This window comes from Phyllobates terribilis, unplaced genomic scaffold (assembly GCF_046119375.1).
Source record: "Phyllobates terribilis strain yellow unplaced genomic scaffold, ASM4611937v1 Scaffold_7__3_contigs__length_470593459, whole genome shotgun sequence".
Taxonomy (NCBI): Eukaryota; Metazoa; Chordata; class Amphibia; order Anura; family Dendrobatidae; genus Phyllobates; species Phyllobates terribilis.
Window position 1 is genome coordinate 291275252 of NW_027362767.1, and position 21615 is coordinate 291296866.

General features: G+C 47.9%; 1 protein-coding gene across 1 annotated transcript in view; it reads right to left on the bottom strand.

Annotated features, from left to right (window-relative positions):
- Nucleotides 1-21615, bottom strand: part of TEX11 (testis expressed 11) — a 321481-nt gene that overhangs the window by 267525 nt on the left and 32341 nt on the right. Inside the window, exons 4-6 of the mRNA XM_073642366.1 lie at nucleotides 14361-14441; nucleotides 14156-14275; nucleotides 8018-8098 (exon numbers count right to left, since the gene is read on the bottom strand). Of these exons, the coding sequence (XP_073498467.1) occupies nucleotides 8018-8098; nucleotides 14156-14275; nucleotides 14361-14441 (282 nt within the window). The remainder of the gene's footprint in view (nucleotides 1-8017; nucleotides 8099-14155; nucleotides 14276-14360; nucleotides 14442-21615) is intronic.

A 21615-nucleotide genomic window follows, 5' to 3' on the forward strand; every position in this document is an offset into this window, starting at 1 on the left:
TCTTGTTAAGCTACTGTGACCTCCACCACTTTCCCCAGGGGCATTAAAACCGCCTTGTTAAGCTACTGCGACCTTCACCATTCTTCCAAGGGGCATTAAAACCGTCTTGTTAAGCTACTGTGACCTCCCCCACTTTCCCCAGGGGCATTAAAACCGCCTTGTTAAGCTACTGCGACCTTCACCATTCTTCCAAGGGGCATTAAAACCGTCTTGTTAAGCTACTGCAACCTCCACGTCTCTTCCAAGGGGCATTAAAACCATCTTGTTAAGCTACTGCGACCTCCACCACTTTCCCCAGTGGCATTAAAACCGTCTTGTTAAGCTACTGCGACCTCCACCATTCTTCCAAGGGGCATTAAAACCGTCTTGTTAAGCTACTGCAACCTCCACGTCTCTTCCAAGGGGCATTAAAACCGTCTTGTTAAGCTACTGCGACCTCCACCACTTTTTCCAGGGGCATTGATATTGTCTTTTTATTCCACTGCGACCTCCACCATTCTTCCAAGTGGCATTAAAACCGTCTTGTTAAGCTACTGCGACCTCCACCACTTTTCCCAGGGGCATTGATATTGTCTTTTTATTCCACTGCGACCTCCACGTCTCTTCCAAAGGGCATTAAAACTGTCTTGTTAAGCTACTGCAACCTCCACGTCTCTTCCAAGGGGCATTAAAACCATCTTGTTAAGCTACTGCAACCTCCACGTCTCTTCCAAGGGGCATTAAAACCGTCTTGTTAAGCTACTGCAACCTCCACCACTTTCCCCAAGGGCATTGATATTGTCTTTTTATTCCACTGCGACCTCCACGTCTCTTCCAAGGGGCATTAAAACCGTCTTGTTAAGCTACTGCAACCTCCACGTCTCTTCCAAGGGGCATTAAAACCGTCTTGTTAAGCTACTGCAACCTCCACGTCTCTTCCAAGGGGCATTAAAACCGTCTTGTTAAGGTACTGCAACCTCCACGTCTCTTCCAAGGGGCATTAAAACTGTCTTGTTAAGCTACTGCAACCTCCACCACTTTTCCCAAGGGCATTGATATTGTCTTTTTATTCCACTGCGACCTCCACGTCTCTTCCAAGGGGCATTAAAACCGTCTTGTTAAGCTTCTGCAACCTCCACGTCTCTTCCAAGGGGCATTAAAACCGTCTTGTTAAGCTACTGCGACCTCCACCACTTTCCCCAGTGGCATTAAAACCGTCTTGTTAAGCTACTGCGACCTCCACCATTCTTCCAAGGGGCATTAAAACCATCTTGTTAAGCTACTGCAACCTCCACCACTTTTCCCAGGGGCATTGGTATTGTCTTTTTATTCCACTGAGACCTCCACCATTCTTCCAAGGGGCATTAAAACCGTCTTGTTAAGCTACTGCGACCTCCACCACTTTTCCAAGGGGCATTGATATTGTCTTTTTATTCCACTGCGACCTCCACCATTTTAGTCAGCTTTTGCTTTTCAATGCATAGGCGAACACTAAGGGAGACCCACTCCCCAATAATGGGTCGAAGGTTTTTAGTATGCTGTAATCCACGTCTGTTTCAAGGGGCATTGCAGTTCCTCATAATTTTTGGAAAGCCTTCCATTCACTGCTTAGACCAACAGTGCACAGGAGACCCAGTTGCTATAAATGGAAAAAACGGTTTAGTTAAGGCTCTCTGACCTCCATGTCACTTCCAAGGGGCATTGGAGTGCCTCAAAATTTTTGTTAGGCATTGCACTCACTGCATGACCTATAACTGTGTAGCCGAACCGCTCCTTTTGGTACAGAAACATATCCTACAAGACATGTGTGGTTGACTGGCCTGATATTGATGTTAATGGTCCCTGTTCCTCCTGCTCTTTCTCCTTTGCCACCACCTAATCCATCATTCATCACCTGAAGCTTTGTTTTAACGGGAGTCATAAAACTGGGATAGTAGCAGGAAAACATCCAGCAATCCTCGGAGGAGGTAGGATATGCGGCAAAACGCTGACCACCTCAGGCCTAGCCGCTACTACATACATGCGCTTGTATTCCAAGAAAACAAAGCAGATGCTAACTTCTATCATCATCATCATGCTCCTCACCTTGGCACTCTCAACTCCCCTGATGGAGAAGCCAGGGCCCACCGGAGGAGTCTGGTTCTCTGGTGGGCTCGTCCAATGCTGCCCTAAAGCAGGCCAGGCTAAGAAAAGTGTGGGGGAAGTTTCAAGGAGAAATAGGGGCGGCTGGGGACCGAGTATGGATACCTCGCTGCCGAAGCAGCCATGAGGTAGTGGCCAGCTTCGGCCTCCTCCAAACTAAAAGGCCCCATTTCAAGTGCAAGCTAGCAGTATGGTATTGCAGCCTGGGGCTGGATGGGTGGCAGGTTGCACACTTACGCTTGCATTCCAAGAAAACCAACGGTCAAGAACATATAGTACAGTCCCAGCAAATACGTACACAAGATGTGCAGATGACAGAGTCTCACACTTCCGCTAGCTCGCCGAGGATTAGAACATCTGCAACTTCGGGGCATGCAGGGCCAACTATCCCAACCAGTAGCACCCCGCTTTTGGTGGGCACCCACAGAGATGAGGTAGCGGCAACCTTAGGAAGCTGACCAAGTACAGTGAGGTATGTAGCCAGGTGACCTGATTGTCTCAACCTGGGTTCTTCAAACGTCTTCGTCAGTTCAGTGATGGGCAGTGGAGCAGATTTGTATTCCACCAGTTGGTGCCATGGTTCCTTGGCTGGTGTACTGTAGAGTCTCTCTGGAGAGGGAGAGAGGTCCCTTTTATACCCACAGCTGTCATTCAGGGCATTATCCCACAGTATTGGGGAAAGGTGGGGGGAGGTAATACCTCATTGTTCTATTAACCAGCATATTTTTCCTCTAGTAAACTGCATGGGGTAATACAATATGTAATCAGCAGGCATTCAACAAATTAACAAACATTGATGGTTCAACTAACCTATGTATTTGTTCTCCAAGGTCTGTAGACTAGTAAACTGCAGGGACTGATACAATAAGTAATCAGCAGGTATTTAACAGATTAACATACAACATGACTCAATGTACAGGCTCATGTGAACAATGGCTCATGTCCATTGACCTACTGAACAATATGTCTGGCATAATTAAGAATAACCTCTGTGTCATCAAACTTATGTCTTAGATTAATAAATAATCTTTGGTTAAGTTACCACGGTGTCTTCATCTTCTGCGCTGTTGCATCCGATCACCTGTTACATCAGAATGGTTGTACACAGTATAAACTAAGTGATACATCGTTGGATTCAGGGTCTCTTTGCCTACATCATGCTGCTCTCGGATGAGGTAAGAAAAACCTCCTGACAGATTCCTTTAAAAACTACTTGGCTGCATATGCATGTAAACAAATATGAGGAGCTCAGTGGGAGGGTTGGTGCTGGATGAGAAAATATGAGTAAGGTTGCTTTTATTATTTTAGAACATCATGACAACTGTTAAAATAAATGACAAGCTAAATAACCCCTTAACGCAACATAGAATAAATTTAAGGAAGTGGAAGTGCTGCCTGTTATGCGCTTATAAGAGGGACCCAAAATACTGGCACCAAATCAGCAAAGGCGCAACCACAGACGCACGTGGCACAATCTGCCCAGCTACGCAAGCTCTTGAGGGCCGGGAATACTCTTCACCCAGCTCCCAAAAAATGGAAGGGGGATTTTGGCAGAGCCCTTTCCAGGCCCACTGTCGCCGGACAGCTGGCGCCTTTTGACGGGGCTGGTTCTCAGTCAAGGACCATGTGAGTACCTCTGCTGGGACCCCAGAAAGTGTCACCAAAAAGAAAATGAGAAAACCCTGCTGTAATAGAAAAACCTAATGCTAATACCACAAACCATCAGGCACATGGAAACTGCAATAAACAGCAAAGGACTGAGCAGAGAGCAGAATTATATAGCCGGCCTAATGATCAGGTGTTGACTACTTCCCAATCATCCTCAGACAGCCACTCCCTGCTAGCTTCAACCACAAGCTGGACAAAATCCCACCATTTTTCATTGCCAAACAAAGCAGCGTCCTGTGTTGCTTGGCAACCAGGGAAGATAGCGTCCCATCTTCCCTGGGCAGAGAAATCAGTGAGGGACATGGCGTCCCGTGTCCTCACATGTCCCAGAACACCAGAACTAGAGGCTATACCAGATTGGGACAGATTCCCTGCACGCATGGTAATTCCGCTTCCCAGGTCAGGACAATGGCGGCACTTGTGACCGGAGACGTGCTGTACCGGACCAGCTCCATTATCAGGTGGGAGCACGGAACCATGATTCATAACAATGCCTACACCCTTGAAGATGTGATAGTTATATATAATGCATTGCATAGTTTTAAATGTGATTTTGTCTGTTTAGCAATTTGCATGCACTTAGTTTGGTACAGATAGAGTTAATAGTTGGGACTAGCCGAGAATGGGAACGGAAATGTGGGGATACAGGAGACAGCTTTCTGGTAGTGAGTCAGATAGAGCTTAGCACTCAGTAGTGAAAGACCTAAGGTCTAATAGCTTGCAGACTTGAATTTTAACCCCTTTACGACATAGGGCGTTAGTACGCCCTGTGTCATCACCCCTGGTTCAGTGAGGGCTCCGGCGCTGAGCCCGCACTGAACCGAGCACATGTCAGCTGATTATTACAGCTGACATGTGCCCGCAACAGCCGCATTTAACTCGCGCTTCCGGAAAGCGCGTCACTTACCCCGCCCATCGGCGACCCCGTCACATGATCGCGGGTCGCCGATGGGTGGTCATGACAACCCTGGGTCTGCAGCAGACACCAGTGGTTGTCATGATCTGGTCGCTATGAGCGCCACCTAGTGGTCGGCGCTCATAGCACAGGACCATTTCTGCGGCATGCTGGGTATCTGCTCGTCCCCTGTATACAGCAGAACCGATCAAATGAGTGCTGCTTCTAGTCTCCTATGGAGACTATAGAAGCAAGCAAAAAGTGGAAAAAAAATGTTTTAAAAAAATATTAAAAACAATAAAAATATATAAAAGTTTAAATCACCCCCCTTTCACCCCATTCAAAATACAATAATTAAAAAAAAAAAACACACATATTTGGTATCGCCGCGTTCAGAATCGCCCGATCTATCAATATAAAAAAAGAATTAATCCAATCGGTAAACGGAGTAACGAGAAAAAAATTCTAAACGCCAGAATTACGTTTTTTGGTCGCCACAAAATTGCAATAAAATGCAATAACGGGCGATCAAAACATCAGATCTACCCCAAAATAGCATCAATAAAAACTTCAGCTCAGTGCGCAAAAAATAAGCCCTCACCTGGCCCCAGATCCCAAAAAATGGAGACGCTACGGGTCTCGGAAAATGGCACCATTTTTTTTTTTTTTTACCAAACTTTGGAATTTTTTTTCACCCCTTAAATAAAAAAGAACCTGTACATGTTTGGTGTCTACAAACTCGTAATGACCTGGAGAATAATAATGACAGGTCAGTTTTAGCATTCAGTGAACGTGGTAAAAAAAAAAAAGCAGCAAACATCTGTTGTATTGCACTTTTTTTGCAATTTCACGGCGCTTGGAATTTTTTTCCCGTTTTCCCATACACGATATGGTAAAACAAGTAATGGCGTTGAAAAGTACAACTCATCCCACAAAAAATAAGCCCTCACATGGCCATATTGACCAAAAAATAAAAACGCTATGGCTCTGGGTACAAAGGGAGCAAAAAACGAAAACGCAAAAACGGAAAATGCTCCGGTCCTTAAGGGGTTAAAGTGTGTTGTGTACACAGGGTGAGAACTCTGCATGTTCTAAGGATCAAGGAAACATGCAGAGACACTTGACAGATTGGAACCAGGCCAGGGAGGCTATTTAACCGGTATGGAACTTTGCCCAGGGGGAAGCAGAAACCCACTTAAAGGAGATTGAAAGCAGAGGGAACTGTGTTAGAAGGACCCTAGTGAACAATTGTCTACATTGAAAGGAAGCTATGATTACCATACTGGACTTTCAAGATACTATTGAAGAGTTGCACCGATGATGTACATCGGGCAGCAGGGTCCTCAGTCAGTTGGGAACTGAGAGTAGCTGTGAGGGGCCGTAGCATTACACCTCAACCCATGTAATGAGTTTGCTGGATTGTCGTGAGATGCAGGATTGTGAAGTTCAAGGAAAGAGAAATTGTGAAGTATAAGGAAAGAGAAGTGTCGTTAAATGTAACCGAGAGATGCCCATGCCTGTTTAATGCAAGTGAAACATTTGTGAAGTATTGTACCTATTATCTGATTAACAAGTTGCTGTTTAGTAAAAAGAAGTTTATTTTTGGACTCTGGTCTCCCTCACTCATCTCCGTAATATCTGGTCTTAGCCTGCCAAGTACTACAGCAGCATGTGGTCTGCAGAGGCATATCACCCAGGTAATAAGGCCACACACCTAGCCGGTACCCCATTTTAATGTAGCGTGGCAGGGAGTGGAAGATGAGTACCTCGCCCACAGCTACTACCCTGCACAGCGTTACACTTACACATTAAATTGAACTCAAATGTATCACGCTGAGAGGAGATTTGCCAAGTAGGAGTGATTCCTGCCCTTGAGGACAGTCATGTATTACATTTATAACCTTGAGAAATGTGTAACTAAACCAAACTTCCCCTGGTAAAATCAGATGATCACTCTGCAATTAATAATTTGTTTTAACTGTTTAGAGCTTCTCTTTATAAGACAACTCCTTTGAAAGGCATATGTAGCGCCCCGAGGGTTCGGCCGCTACAGGGGTATTGCACCTCTGCCAGAGGTGTGATATTCCACTCCCGGGTAAGGATGGAGTATGGACCAGGGCTCAGGTAGCTGCATACAGCACACACACCCCATTTCCGAGGGACAGTTCAACGGTGCTCCCATTAGACAGTAATGCAGGCACGACAGACCATGTCCCTGGCTGGAGTGGGGAGGAAAACCCAGTGATGTAGGAGCAGGAGGGGACGGTTTCTGAGCGTAGGTAGGAGCCCATTGGTTGCTGGTCACCTGGGCTCATGTTCTAGAGGGAGGTATATAAGGCGGGCACCATCTTAGATCAGGGTTGAGTTCAGTCAGAGAAGAAGACAGGGAGCAGAGGCTCTGTAGGAGCTCTGCTCAGAGGCAGGCCTAGAGAAAAGCCCGGGGCCTAGAGAAGAGGCCGAGAAGGAACAGGAGAAAGAAGGAACAGGAGAAGAAGGAACAGAAAAGGAGGAGGAGAGAGAGAGAAACAGAAGGGCTCAGGAACAAGAAGGTGGAAGGGACCCTAAAACCCATGGGAATACAGGGTGAAGGGTCAGGCAGATTAAGGGTACCGGATCCCAAGTTGGTGGAGGAGAAACTACCCTCAGCCAAAGACCGGACGTCGTGATCATTTATTGGTGCGACACCTCATCAAACCTGCTAGGAAGGCACCATATAGGACAGCGGGGAACGGGGCCCACGTTTACCCGCGCAGATCCGTGGCAGCTGGACAAAAGTGGGTCACTGGTGAGGCAGGCCAGAGAAAGGACAAAAGGGGGTCCTGAGCCAGACTTCTGAACTGCCTGGGAGTTGACCGAGCCCCACACCTGGTGGACGCAGCACGGCTCGGGCGGTCACTACCTGTACAGAAGTGACCCGGAGCACATGAACTGTGTGTAAAAGACATTGGACTGCAGTACGTTGTCTGAGTATTCCTTGCTCCTCCAGCACTAAAGGTACTGGGACTCACGTCACCATCACCTCCACCATCCCCTGCACTGCCCTGGGGTTACACTCTTCCCGTGGGGAGTTACACTACCTCAGCTGCATATACCATCAGCCCCAGCGGACTGCCTTGCAGCGGCGGTTCATAATAGCCGCAATCCACGGATGGCGTAGTCGAACAATATCAATAGCACATAGCAGACTACCATTGGTCTGACCACCCTGAGCCACGGAACCGGGTTGCCACCACTACTCCCCCATCGTCTCCTGTTGCCCGGCTCCGAGTACCCCACGGCCCAGGGGGCGAGTCACATACAACAGAGAGATTTATATCAATAAAAAAAACTCACCTCCATTGGTTGTCTCTGTAACATATCTTTGCACCTTTCAATTATATTTGAGGCCAATTCAAAATTTTTCTGAGACACTGCCTGCAAAAAATGTAAGAAGAACACAAATGTTTAACCTCTCTTTTATGAAAATAACCTTTAAAGTGTACAGTACCTTTTATTATTATATGTTAAAAACCTTCATTAATGGTACCAAACTCATTTAATCAATTACTACCTCTGAGCAAACAGGACATATATAACCTGTTTGTATCCCAAATGCCAGTCCTTAATGACATCAATACTTAAAATAAATAAATAAAAAAAACAAAAAAAAAAACAACAATAAAATATGTTACCCGGTATTTTAGGAAGGAGACGATTGAGATGTTGATAATTCAGATATAGCAAGGAGGGAATTACTTTCTGTCCCTAATCAATCTCTATTTCCCAAAAGAAAAAACGTCCCTACCTGACCACAGGGGATTGCACACTAAAAAAAGCCCCCACTCTACATCATCCATTTAAAACAGGGTTCCCCAACTCCAGTCCTCAAGGCCCACCAACAGGTCATGTTTTCAGGATTTCCTTAGTATTACACAGGTGATAATTGCATCACCTGCACAGGCAATAATTCCATCACCTGTGCAATACTAAGGAAATCCTGAAAACATGACCTGTTGGTGGGCCTTGAGGACTGGAGTTGGGGAACCCTGATTTAAAACACTGCAAAGAAGCTTGCAAAAACAAAGGTGTAAATCAATAAATTCTCTAGAAAGAGCTGCGGGTCATGTCCCTGAGCCCGTTCTGGGACACAAACAAACTGGAGGGTGCAGCATTGAAGCATTTTTCCTTGCTCTTCCATTCTCTAATGAAGAGTAGCAATACAGTTTTAAAAAAAGCACTCCCATTAATATATTTTTTAATTAAATGTGTGTATATATATGCATGTAATGCAGTGTGAGTGTATTAATATACTTACCTACTGCCACTCTCTCCAGCTCCAGCTCCATTCTTCTCTTCTTAGTGACGTTACCCCTCTGCAGACCCTCAGAAGGGGAGAGCACAGCGTGACCCAGAAGTGACTTTTACAATGTAAGCCTATGGAGCGTCAGAACAAGGCCCATAGGCTTTAATTGTAAAAGAGACTGGCTGGTCATACATAGAGCAAAGAGTGAGCTGGCTAGTCACAATTGCAGTGATGTCACTAAGAAGAGCTGAACAGCACTGGACACTGGAGAAAGTGGTAGTAGGTGAGTATATTAATACACTCAGACTATATTACATGCATATATACACACATTTAATAAAAAAATACATATATGGGAGTGCTTTTTTAATGGACAAGAAGCGAGATTCAACATCAGTTGGGTGGTCCTCCATAGAAATGATTTTTTGTTCCGCCTCCGTCACGCATTCTCTTGTTTGTTGGGCATCTTGTATCTAACTTGAGGTCTTCAATTGCTAACACCGCTTGACATTGATGGATCACGAAGGACTTTCTGTGCATAGCTTTGCGGGTCAGGTGATGACTCACTAGATAGTCCTACAGACTGGCAGCGGTAGTGACTCGCCCCCTGGGCCGTGGGGTACCCGGAACCGGGCTTCTGTACGATGCTGGGGGTAGTAGTGGCAACCCGATCCCGTGGCTCAGGGTGGTCAGACCAAATTGTGGCAGTCTATCAATCAGTGCTTTAAATGTCCGACTACGCCACCCGTGGCTTGCGGTTAGGGATAAAAGTCGCTGCAAGGCAGACCGCTGAGGCTGGTGTTGGTGTGCAGCACAGGGGTAGGATAACTCCCCACGGGAGGAGCGTAGCCTCAGGGCAGCGTGTAGGGAGGATGGGAGTGATGGTACAGGCGCAGCAGTAATCACACAGAGTCCAATGATGCAGTCCAGGGTCTTTTACTCACAGTTGTTATCCAGGTCACTTCTGTCAGCAAGGACTGCCCGAGCCGTGCTGTGCTCACCAGGTGAGGGTCTCGATCAACCTCCAGGTAATTTAGAAGCACTTCACAGGACCCCCTTTATGTGTCCTTTCTCTGGCCTCTCATACCCCACCAGTGACCTCACTTCTGTCCGGCTGCCTCGGACCTTGTCGGATTAACGTGCCAGCCGTTTTCCCTGTGCCCTATGTGGTGCCTTCCTAGCAGGTTTAGCAGGGGGCAGCACCAATGAATGGTCGCAACCTCCGGTTCTTGGCTGAGTGTAGTTTCTCCTCCACCAATTTAGGGATCCGGTTCCCCTTCTGCGGCCTGACCCCTCCACTCAGGTGAATTTGGGCGTGCAGTGGCTACTGACCGTTCTGCACCCCTGGGGTCCCTCCTTCCTCCGTGTTCCTGGAGCCTCCCTGCTCCCCTTCTTTCTTCCCTCAGGCTCCGGCCTCTGTGCTAGGCCTGCCCAGGGAGTAGAGCCCATGCAGCAGCTCTGCTCCCTGCCTTCTCCTCTCACAGAACTCACTCACTAAGATGGCCCCCACCTTTTTATACTCCTCTCTCTGTGCATCCAGGAACTGCTTCCTCTCTGCTCCTGCACTACTGGGTTCCCCCTGTTCTGGGTGTTCCCTCCCTCCCACTCCAGTCAGGGACATGGTCTGTCGTGCTCGCTGCTGGGAGCACCATCGAGCTGTCCCCCGGAAATGTGGTGTAATGCATGCAGCTGTCAGGGTCCTGATCCACACTCCATCCTTACCTGGAAGTGAGATACCACACCTCTAACTGAGATGCGATACCTCTGTAGCAACCGAGCCCTCGGGGCGCTACAGTAGTATGTTCCACAACCACAGTTCTAAGGTATTTTTTCAGTCTTTCAGCAGTATGTGGCTGTTCATTTTGCTGAGAATTAGTAACTGCACCTTTTTGAAGGCATTATGAAGCCATTCTTTGAGGTAAAATAGAGATGAAAACCAGGAGATACTAACTGTATCTTAATTAAACTGATCTAGATGGTGCATATCAGCATGTCTGTCACAGCATCCCACCCTCCATTAGTAGGAACAGAAGAGTCCTTTGACACAGAGATAGAATATGGTCCTCTATTTAGGAGTATGGCTTACAGCTTTGATAGATTAGAAGAGAGACAGTATAAAGCATAATGGGGAAGAATGTGTCTTTCTGATTTCCTGGGAAAGCAACTCTACAGTGGTGAACCTTACAAGAATCTACTGGAGGCCTTAGGAAGGAGATACAACTTAGTCAGAATACGGCAAGTCCACCCTCATCGGGTTCTGATAGATGTGTATATAACAGGAACCAAGAGTATGTAGAGTCCAATAAACTATATAGGGCTTCCTGATACACAGTAGCTGCATAAGACTAAATAACAGCCCAGAGGGTAAGATGATAGTGACGCGCCCCCTGGTCCGTGGGGTACCTGGTGCCGGGCCGGTAGATGCTGGGGGTTGTAGTCACAGTGGCGGTGACCCGGTCCGTGACCCAGGGCGGTCAATCCAAGGGAAATTATGTGTATAGGTTTTATTAAAGAGTCCGACTACGCCACCTGTGGAATGTGGCTAAAGGGGCCGCCGCTGCGGAGCAGTCCTCTGAAGCTGGTGGTATTGCAGCAAGGATGTTATGACTCCCCACAGGAAGAGTTAGCTTCAGGGCAGGGTGTGGATGTTGGTGGTTGTGCAGGGTGTCGTAGTGCAGTAATAACCACAGAGTCAGTATAGTGCAGTCCCAGGTTCTTTACTGATGACAATTAAGCAAGCCTGGATTGGGGTACTGGCTAGAGGGAAGAGTCCGGTCAGCCTGGAAGCAAGCATAGAGTCCTCCTTGCCAGGTGAAGTTGTAGGCCTCCCCTTCTCACTATACTCTTTGGCTTTGCTGCTTGTAGCTGTGCTATAGCCCACGTCCGTGAGTGTAACGTTCTGTGCTCACCCGTATGGCTTGCAGCTCGGGCCTTCCTCATGCATTGCTCCTACGTAGCGGTGCTGGTCCCTCTGTGCTGCTGAGCCTCCGGGCGTCTGATGGGGCCAGGAGACCTTCAATCTCCTGCCCTACGGTATCTGCTGCTGGGCCTTCAATGCCCCACAGCCTCGGACTCTGGTGTCCGGTCCTCTGTGTTTCTCTAGCTAGGACGAGCTACCTCAGCTCCAGTCCCCAGCTCCTGTCTCCTCGACGTCCTAAACTCAACTCCTGACACTAAGACTAACTAACCCCGCCCCCAGATCCCAGTTGCCAAGGGGAGGAGCTCCCCTTGCTGGTCTGGAGCCAGGAAATGTTGCATGCTTAGTAAAACCTGATTAGGGGATCCCTGCTTGCTTCCAGGCATGGCATTACCTCTTTTGAGGGAGGCAAAGCCACTGTGGCAACCGGACCCCTGGGGTGCCACAATAGGTTATAGCCAGCAGGCGGTAAGTAAGGAGAGCTTGAATAGTGAAGGCCAGACTGCTAGCGCAGTTGGTATGCAGTGGATGGACCTGCTGCAACTTCAATATGCTACTTCTTTTCCTTCTCTAGAGGCAGCGCTGTGATAGGCCCCATAGCTCAGAGTTGCCATAAATCATCACGGAGCCTGTCCAAAGGGTAGCAGATGTGTTTCTGGGGATGGGGACAGAGCAATGAACGGTACCGCAAATGCAAATGCCACACTGGTAAGTGCTGAACTTCAGGCTACAGCAATGGTGCAGACTGTGTTAAAACGTTGCAAAATCAGTTACAGCCGGGTTATGAGAAGACCACGCACCCAACAGAGAGAAATTTTAATAAGTAAATTGCAGAATTACTTGTTTTTAGAAGCTCTTTGCAATTTTTCCTACTATAGGGTTTTGTACTCGCTCGGCTGCGGTTGAGGTAGACACACAAAGCGTTTTCATCATAGAATCCAAGCTGGTTTACTTTGACAGCATAAACTGCTTAGTAAGCAAACACAAAACAGCCTTTTCCAGCACAAAAAAATATATAACAGAACCAAACTCAAAATAACAAGTCCATATACAGAACGGCCTCAGCGGTTTAAATGAAGTGCTTTTCCTGAACTTCAGCAGGTCTGAGCAGCACACGCAAGGCACTGCTCACCTTGCATAACACACAGACAGACTGACAGAGGCGCAGCTGTCTTAAATCAGCATTTCCAAGACCTGGACTGGAGGTAAGTGAGCAGCTGCCCCCCCGCCCTCCCCCCGCTCTTTCAGCTGCTCCTAAAACCAGGCCCCATAATCAGGGCCCATTAAACATCTCTCAGCACTATGTGTGCTGGAGCCTGCTTTTCCGAGTCCTACATCACTGAAGCTTGGCACCTCGGGGACACATACCTCCCGTCCACGACCTGTCCGGCTGCAACCTTACACTACTTAAAGGTAACCTGGCACATTGTCTAACAATATTAACCTGCAATGTATAATAATAAGGGTTAATCTGCAGATTAATAGCATTAGAATAGTGCCTGACTGTAGCCGCGCCAGCAAACCTTTAGGGCTGAAAGCCGGCGGCTCCCACGAAGAATAAAGTTAATTTTCTCTTGGTTGCCACACTTGATGTACATCAGTTGAGCACCTTTGTAATGTTATTAACTTGCAGATTAAGCCTATATCTGCAGGTTGATAGCAATAGCCAATGTAGGTCATAGGAAGCTGAATAAAATGATATCTTGATACTGTATCCGATGTCTTATTCCAAGGAACTCCACATTTTTCTAAATATGTAAATGAGCTGTTAAGATCTATGGGCTGGACACTGATCTGCATGAGAAGTTGCCTGAATTCAGCTGGAACCGTTGTGTGCAAAAGCTAGTGAGCACCTCCCCCACATATGGTACTGCCTACATTATGCTTTACATCCCTGTACATTGCTTCGATGTGGGTGGTGAATGGCCACAGGTTGGTGAAGCAGGAGCAGCTGAGCTAAACGCGCAGGTTAGAGTATCAGGGGGTACTCTTTGTCACACTTCTGAGTGCAAGGCAGAGAGGAGTGAGTTTGGATGAGACTGCTTCCTTCTCCTTTCCTCTGCACTTGGTCCTGCCCCATTAGGCTGCACATTGCTTTGATGTGGGCACTGACTGTAAGTGTAGCAGGAGCCGCTGTCCTCTACATTGGTGAGTGGGTAGCACGGCATCATTCTCCCTCAGTTCACCCACCCGGCTGATGGCACATTCTGAAATTTGGGCAAGTTTCTTACAGAACTGATAGGATAAAAAAAATACGATTGATTTGACTTACAGCTTCAGCTTGATATGTTAACACCTTGAAAATATCCTGTTCTATGCGGGCTTTATGCACATTCACATCAGTCTCTTTGTTGCTTCTTTGAGTCATCATGGAATACAATTTTTCCAGATTCTAGTAGAAACAGAATAAGCAGACATATCAAGTCACGGTTCTTGCTTTATGTGAAGCTAACAGCATCTAGAAAGAATTTACTTACATTTAATGCAAGTCCAAGAAATCCATTTGCAAGTTCAGGCTTTCCAGCATCTATCCAGCATTTTCCAGTCTTCATTGCCATCTACGTTTTAATGTAAAGCTGGCTGTTATTATTTCAACCAAATATTTATAGGGGAAAATCCTTTAAGGTTACCTTACTATCACATATTAACTATTTATGTTTATATAAGTCATCTGAAACACATATGTAACTATATACAGTACAGACCAAAAGTTTGGACACACCTTCTCATTTAAAGATTTTTCTGTATTTTCATGACTTTGAAAATTGTACATTCACACTGAAGGCATCAAAACTATGAATTAACACATGTGGAATTATATACTTAACAAAAAAGTGTGAAACAACTGAAAATATGTCTTATATTCTAGGTTCTTCAAAGTAGCCACCTTTTGCTTTGATGACTGCTTTGTACACTCTTGGCATTCTCTTGATGAGCTTCAAGAGGTAGTCACCGGAAATGGTTTTCACTTCACAGTTGTGCCCTGTCAGGTTTAATAAGTGGGATTTCTTGACTTATAAATGGTGTTGGGACCATCAGTTGTGTTGTGCAGAAGTCAGGTAGATACACAGCTGATAGTCCTACTGAATAGACTGTTAGAATTTGTATTATGGCAAGAAAAAAGCAGCTAAGTAAAGAAAAACAAGTGTCCATCATTACTTTAAGAAATGAAGGTCAGTCAGTCCGAAAAATTGGGCAAACTTTTAATGTGTCCCCAAGTGCAGTTGCAAAAACCATCAAGCGCTACAAAGAAACTGGCTTACATGAGGACCGCCCCAGGAAAGGAAGACCAAGAGTCACCTCTGCTTCTGAGGATAAGTTTATCCGAGTCACCAGCCTCAGAAATCGCAGGTTAACAGCAGCTTAAATTAGAGACCAGGTCAATGACACACAGAGTTCTAGCAGCAGACACATCTCTACAACAACTGTTAAGAGGAGACTTTGTGTAGCAGGCCTTCATGGTAAAATAGCTGCTAGGAAACCACTGCTAAGGACAGGCAACAAGCAGAAGAGACTTTTTTGGGCTAAAGAACACAAGGAATGGACGTTAGACCAGTGGAAATCTGTGCTTTTGTCTGATGAGTCCAAATTTGAGATCTTTGGTTCCAACCACCGTGTCTTTGTGCGACGCAGAAAAGGTGAACGGATGGACTCTACATGCCTGGTTCCCACCGTGAAGCATGGAGGAGGAGGTGTGATGGTTTGGGGGTGCTTTGCTGGTGACACTGTTGGGGATTTATTCAAAATTGAAGGCATACTGAACCAGCATGGCTACCACAGCATCTTGCAGCGGCATGCTATTCCATCCGGTTTGCGTTTAGTTGGACCATCATTTATTTTTCAACAGGACAATGACCCCAAACACACCTCCAGGCTGTGTAAGGGCTATTTGACCAAGAAGGAGAGTGATGGAGTGCTACGCCAGATGACCTGGCCTCCACGCTGTTATGCACACGCCCGGGCTAAGCGGCGTGTGCGTGTGATTGGTAGTGATTCCACTGGACCGTGCCGGAGAGTGAATGCCTGGAGGGGCGTGACTAAGTATTCACCCGATCCGACCAGGGTCGCACGACGGCATACGACGCCAGTGCACCAAGGAGGAACCGAGCAGAGGGACCAGGTGCTACTCCAGGACAGACCCCGGACACGGCTGTTGACCCACACAGGGGAATACAGGAACAGGCTGGTAGGCTGGCACACAGACTGGTGGGTATAGGCAGGCACGACTGGTATGCAGGCAGGCGGGTATGCAGGCAGGGGGGTAAAGGCAAGCACAGCTAGAGTGCAGACAGGGAGGCACTAGCAGGTAGGAACACAGGCGGGATAGGACCCAGTACACACCGGGACTCAGGAACAATACAGGCAGAGGGTTACAGGCAAGCACTGCTAGAGTGCAGACAAGGCTGAGCAGGGAGGACAGGGCTCTGTTCACACGGAACAGACAGGAAGGGAAAGACAGAGCCAGATACTCACACAGTACTTGCAGAGAAAACAAGCAGGAGTTAGGTACGAGTTCAGACTCTGCAGAAAAAGGAAGGGAACGGACATAGAGGCAAAACAGGTAAAGGACAGGAGAGTGTTCAGACTGGAACTGAGTGTACGGAGGAGACCGACACTGCAGCGGGATACAGGAGCGGGTCTGGGAATACGGCCCCCAGAGAGGCGGAACGAACAGGCAAAGAGCGTGTTCAGACAGGACAGACAAAAGAACACAGAAAGGACTCAGTTCAGACACGGGAACTAATACCGCAAAGCAGGAGACATACAGGACTTAGTTCAGACACGGGAACTAATACCGCAAAGCAGGAGACATACAGGACACAGTTCAGACACGGGAGCTGATTACCGCAAAGCAGGAGACATACAGGACTCAGTTCAGACACGGGAACTGATACAAAAAGCAGGAGACATACAGGACTTAGTTCAGACACGGGAACTAATACCGCAAAGCAGGAGAAATACAGGACTCAGTTCAGACACGGAAACTGATACAAAAAGCAGGAGACATACAGGACTTAGTTCAGACACGGGAACTAATACCGCAAAGCAGGAGAAATACAGGACTCAGTTCAGACACGGAAACTGATACAAAAAGCAGGAGACATACAGGACTTAGTTCAGACACGGGAACTAATACCGCAAAGCAGGAGAAATACAGGACTCAGTTCAGACACGGAAACTGATACAAAAAGCAGGAGACATACAGGACTTAGTTCAGACACGGGAACTAATACCGCAAAGCAGGAGACATACAGGACTAAGTTCAGACAGGCCTGGAAATACAGCCTCCAGGAAAGGCAGACAAGGAAACAAAGACGGGACCTGGCACCTTCAGAGTGCAAGCACACACTGAAGGAAAACACTATGCTCAGGCAGGGATAGAAGGGAGCTGCCGAGCTATATACCAAGTGACAGACAGCAATAGGCTGAGGACGCACAAGGGGTGTGACCCACAGCAGGTACAAAAGGCAGGAAGTGATCGGGCGCCGCCCTTAAGCAGCAGAAACAGACACAAACAGACAGCATGGAGGGAAGCCAGAGAGACATTCTGGACAGGAGATCAAGTGCGCGCTCCTGCACAGTGGGAAATGGACCACTATGCAAGGACGCCGCCAGGTATGTTACAGTACCTCCCCCCTTACGCCCCCTCTTCTTCAGACCTGCCAGAATCTTCCGCAGGGAATTCGAGGACCAGTCGTTCACTGGGTTGGAGGGGGACAGAGACTTGAGGGTAATCTCTGCTTCGAGGTACATCTTGTCAAGCTCACAGGAAAAAATAGACGGGTTATCAGGTACATAATGAGGAAAAGTCACTGTCTCTTTGTTATCTGGTGGTACCCCGGAGGATTCAGGAAACAACTGGAGGTCCTCCGCCGGGTCAGAAGAGTGCAGAGGCTCAGAGAAAACAACTGCTTCAGAGTACACTAGGTCGGACTCACTGGAGGAAGCAGGCGAGGTATCGGGTACCGAGTATAGGAAAGTCTCTGTCCATTCACCACCAGGTGGCACCCCGAAGGGTTCTGAACACAACTGGAGGTCCTCCGCCTGGTCGGAGGGGTGTAGAGACTCGGGAGTAACCTCTGCTTCGGAGTACACTAGGTTGGACTCACTGGAGGAAGCAGGCGAGGTATCGGGTACCGAGTATAGGAAAGTCTCTGTCCATTCACCACCAGGTGGCACCCCGAAGGGTTCTGAACACAACTGGAGGTCCTCCGCCTGGTCGGAGGGGTGTAGAGACTCGGGAGTAACTTCTGCTTCGGAGTACACTAGGTTGGACTCACTGGACGAAGCGAGCGAGGTATCAGGTACAGAGTATAGGAGAGTCTCTGTCCTTTCGTTACCAGGTAGCACCCCGAAGGGTTCAGGAGACAACTGGAGATCCTCCGCCTGGTCGGAGGGGTGTAGAGACTCGGAGGTAACTACCACTTTGGGGTACCCATTGTCAGGCTCACAGGACGAAGCGGACAAAGTATTGAGTACCGGGTGTAGAGAAGTCTCTCTCCATTTGTCATCGAGTGGTATCCCGGAGGATTCAGGAGGCAACAGGGGATCCTCCGCCAGGTAGTAGAGGTGCACAGACTCAGAGGTAACCACAGCTTTGGAGCATCCTTGGACATGCACACCGGTTAAAGAGAGAGAAGCATCTGATGCCGGGTGCAGGAAGTTCTCCTGTGTGGAGTCTGGATGGGCAGAAGTCTCTTCGGGCAGGAGAACTGGTGCACTACCCACGCACATTACCCATTGGGGTTTCTCCGGGATACAGGGAGATGAAGCTTCAGTAGGGACTTCAAGGTTGGGGTCAGGAGGTCTCAGGGAGGACAGACCCTGGCGAGACGGCTTGCCTCTACGTCTAGCACGTCTGGACTGCCTCTTGAGGTTGAGAGAAGTATTCCGGAAAGCGTAGTCACCCTGTGAGGATTCTGGGTGGGCAGTAGTCTCATTGGGCTGGAGGACTATTGCGCTACCCACACACATTACCCATCGGGGCTGCTCCGGGATATTGGGAGGTGAAGCTTCAGCAGGAGCCTCCGGGTTAGGATCATCGAAGACCATTAGAAAGGCCACCAGGAAGGCCATTAGGTCCCGGAGGATCGGATCCTGTGTTTCATATAGGGGGTTGATCCATTCCAAGGCATCACCCGCCAGGTAAGACATCATAAAGGCCACTTTAGCCCAATCGGAAGGAAAGTAGAGAGGGTAGGCCTTAAAGTGTAGCATGCATTGCTCCACAAATGCACGACACTGTCTTGGATCCCCATAGTAACGTGGCGGATCCGCAGGAACGAGAGCTGATAGATCCATCTGGACGGTGCGTAATTTCGCCTGGAACTCAGCTAAGAGAAAAAAAAATTATTTATTTATTTTAATGCATATATTCGCTGGAAAACTTCTCAGAGGGCGAAGGCCGTGGGGCTCAACGGGAACCATGGCCTGAGCATGCTGTTATGCACACGCCCGGGCTAAGCGGCGTGTGCGTGTGATTGGTAGTGATTCCACTGGACCGTGCCGGAGAGTGAATGCCTGGAGGGGCGTGACTAAGTATTCACCCGATCCGACCAGGGTCGCACGACGGCATACGACGCCAGTGCACCAAGGAGGAACCGAGCAGAGGGACCAGGTGCTACTCCAGGACAGACCCCGGACACGGCTGTTGACCCACACAGGGGAATACAGGAACAGGCTGGTAGGCTGGCACACAGACTGGTGGGTATAGGCAGGCACGACTGGTATGCAGGCAGGCGGGTATGCAGGCAGGGGGGTAAAGGCAAGCACAGCTAGAGTGCAGACAGGGAGGCACTAGCAGGTAGGAACACAGGCGGGATAGGACCCAGTACACACCGGGACTCAGGAACAATACAGGCAGAGGGTTACAGGCAAGCACTGCTAGAGTGCAGACAAGGCTGAGCAGGGAGGACAGGGCTCTGTTCACACGGAACAGACAGGAAGGGAAAGACAGAGCCAGATACTCACACAGTACTTGCAGAGAAAACAAGCAGGAGTTAGGTACGAGTTCAGACTCTGCAGAAAAAGGAAGGGAACGGACATAGAGGCAAAACAGGTAAAGGACAGGAGAGTGTTCAGACTGGAACTGAGTGTACGGAGGAGACCGACACTGCAGCGGGATACAGGAGCGGGTCTGGGAATACGGCCCCCAGAGAGGCGGAACGAACAGGCAAAGAGCGTGTTCAGACAGGACAGACAAAAGAACACAGAAAGGACTCAGTTCAGACACGGGAACTAATACCGCAAAGCAGGAGACATACAGGACTTAGTTCAGACACGGGAACTAATACCGCAAAGCAGGAGACATACAGGACACAGTTCAGACACGGGAGCTGATTACCGCAAAGCAGGAGACATACAGGACTCAGTTCAGACACGGGAACTGATACAAAAAGCAGGAGACATACAGGACTTAGTTCAGACACGGGAACTAATACCGCAAAGCAGGAGAAATACAGGACTCAGTTCAGACACGGAAACTGATACAAAAAGCAGGAGACATACAGGACTTAGTTCAGACACGGGAACTAATACCGCAAAGCAGGAGAAATACAGGACTCAGTTCAGACACGGAAACTGATACAAAAAGCAGGAGACATACAGGACTTAGTTCAGACACGGGAACTAATACCGCAAAGCAGGAGACATACAGGACTAAGTTCAGACAGGCCTGGAAATACAGCCTCCAGGAAAGGCAGACAAGGAAACAAAGACGGGACCTGGCACCTTCAGAGTGCAAGCACACACTGAAGGAAAACACTATGCTCAGGCAGGGATAGAAGGGAGCTGCCGAGCTATATACCAAGTGACAGACAGCAATAGGCTGAGGACGCACAAGGGGTGTGACCCACAGCAGGTACAAAAGGCAGGAAGTGATCGGGCGCCGCCCTTAAGCAGCAGAAACAGACACAAACAGACAGCATGGAGGGAAGCCAGAGAGACATTCTGGACAGGAGATCAAGTGCGCGCTCCTGCACAGTGGGAAATGGACCACTATGCAAGGACGCCGCCAGGTATGTTACACACGGTTACCAGACCTGAACACAATCGAGATGGTTTGGGGTGAGCTGGACCGCAGAGTGAAGGCAAAAGGGCCAACAAGTGCTAAGCATCTCTGGGAACTCCTTCAAGATTGTTGGAAGACCATTTCCGGTGACTACCTCTTGAAGCTCATCAAGAGAATGCCAAGAGTGTGCAAAGCACATGTGTTAATTCCACATGTGTTAATTCCACATGTGTTAATTCATAGTTTTGATGCCTTCAGTGTGAATGTACAATTTTCAAAGTCATGAAAATACAGAAAAATCTTTAAATGAGAAGGTGTGTCCAAACTTTGGTCTGTACTGTATGTTAAAAAAAAAAAAAAAACACAAAAACATATTAAAAGAAACACAGCTAAATATTATTTTATGGTAGGCCTGAAAAGTGAGGAACATGGCATATGGAACATTAACCCCTTTACCCCCGAGGGTGGTTTGCACGTTAATGACCGGGCCAATTTTTACAATTCTGACCACTGTCAATTTATGAGGTAATTACTCTGGAACGCTTCAACTGATCCCCCTGATTCTGAGAATGTTTTTTCGTGACATATTGTACGTCATGATAGTGGTAACATTTCTTCGATATCACTTGCGTTTATTGGTGAAAAAAATGGAATTTGTCGAAAATTTCGAAAATTTCGCAATTTTCAAATTTTGAATTTTCATGCCCCTAAATCAGAGAGAT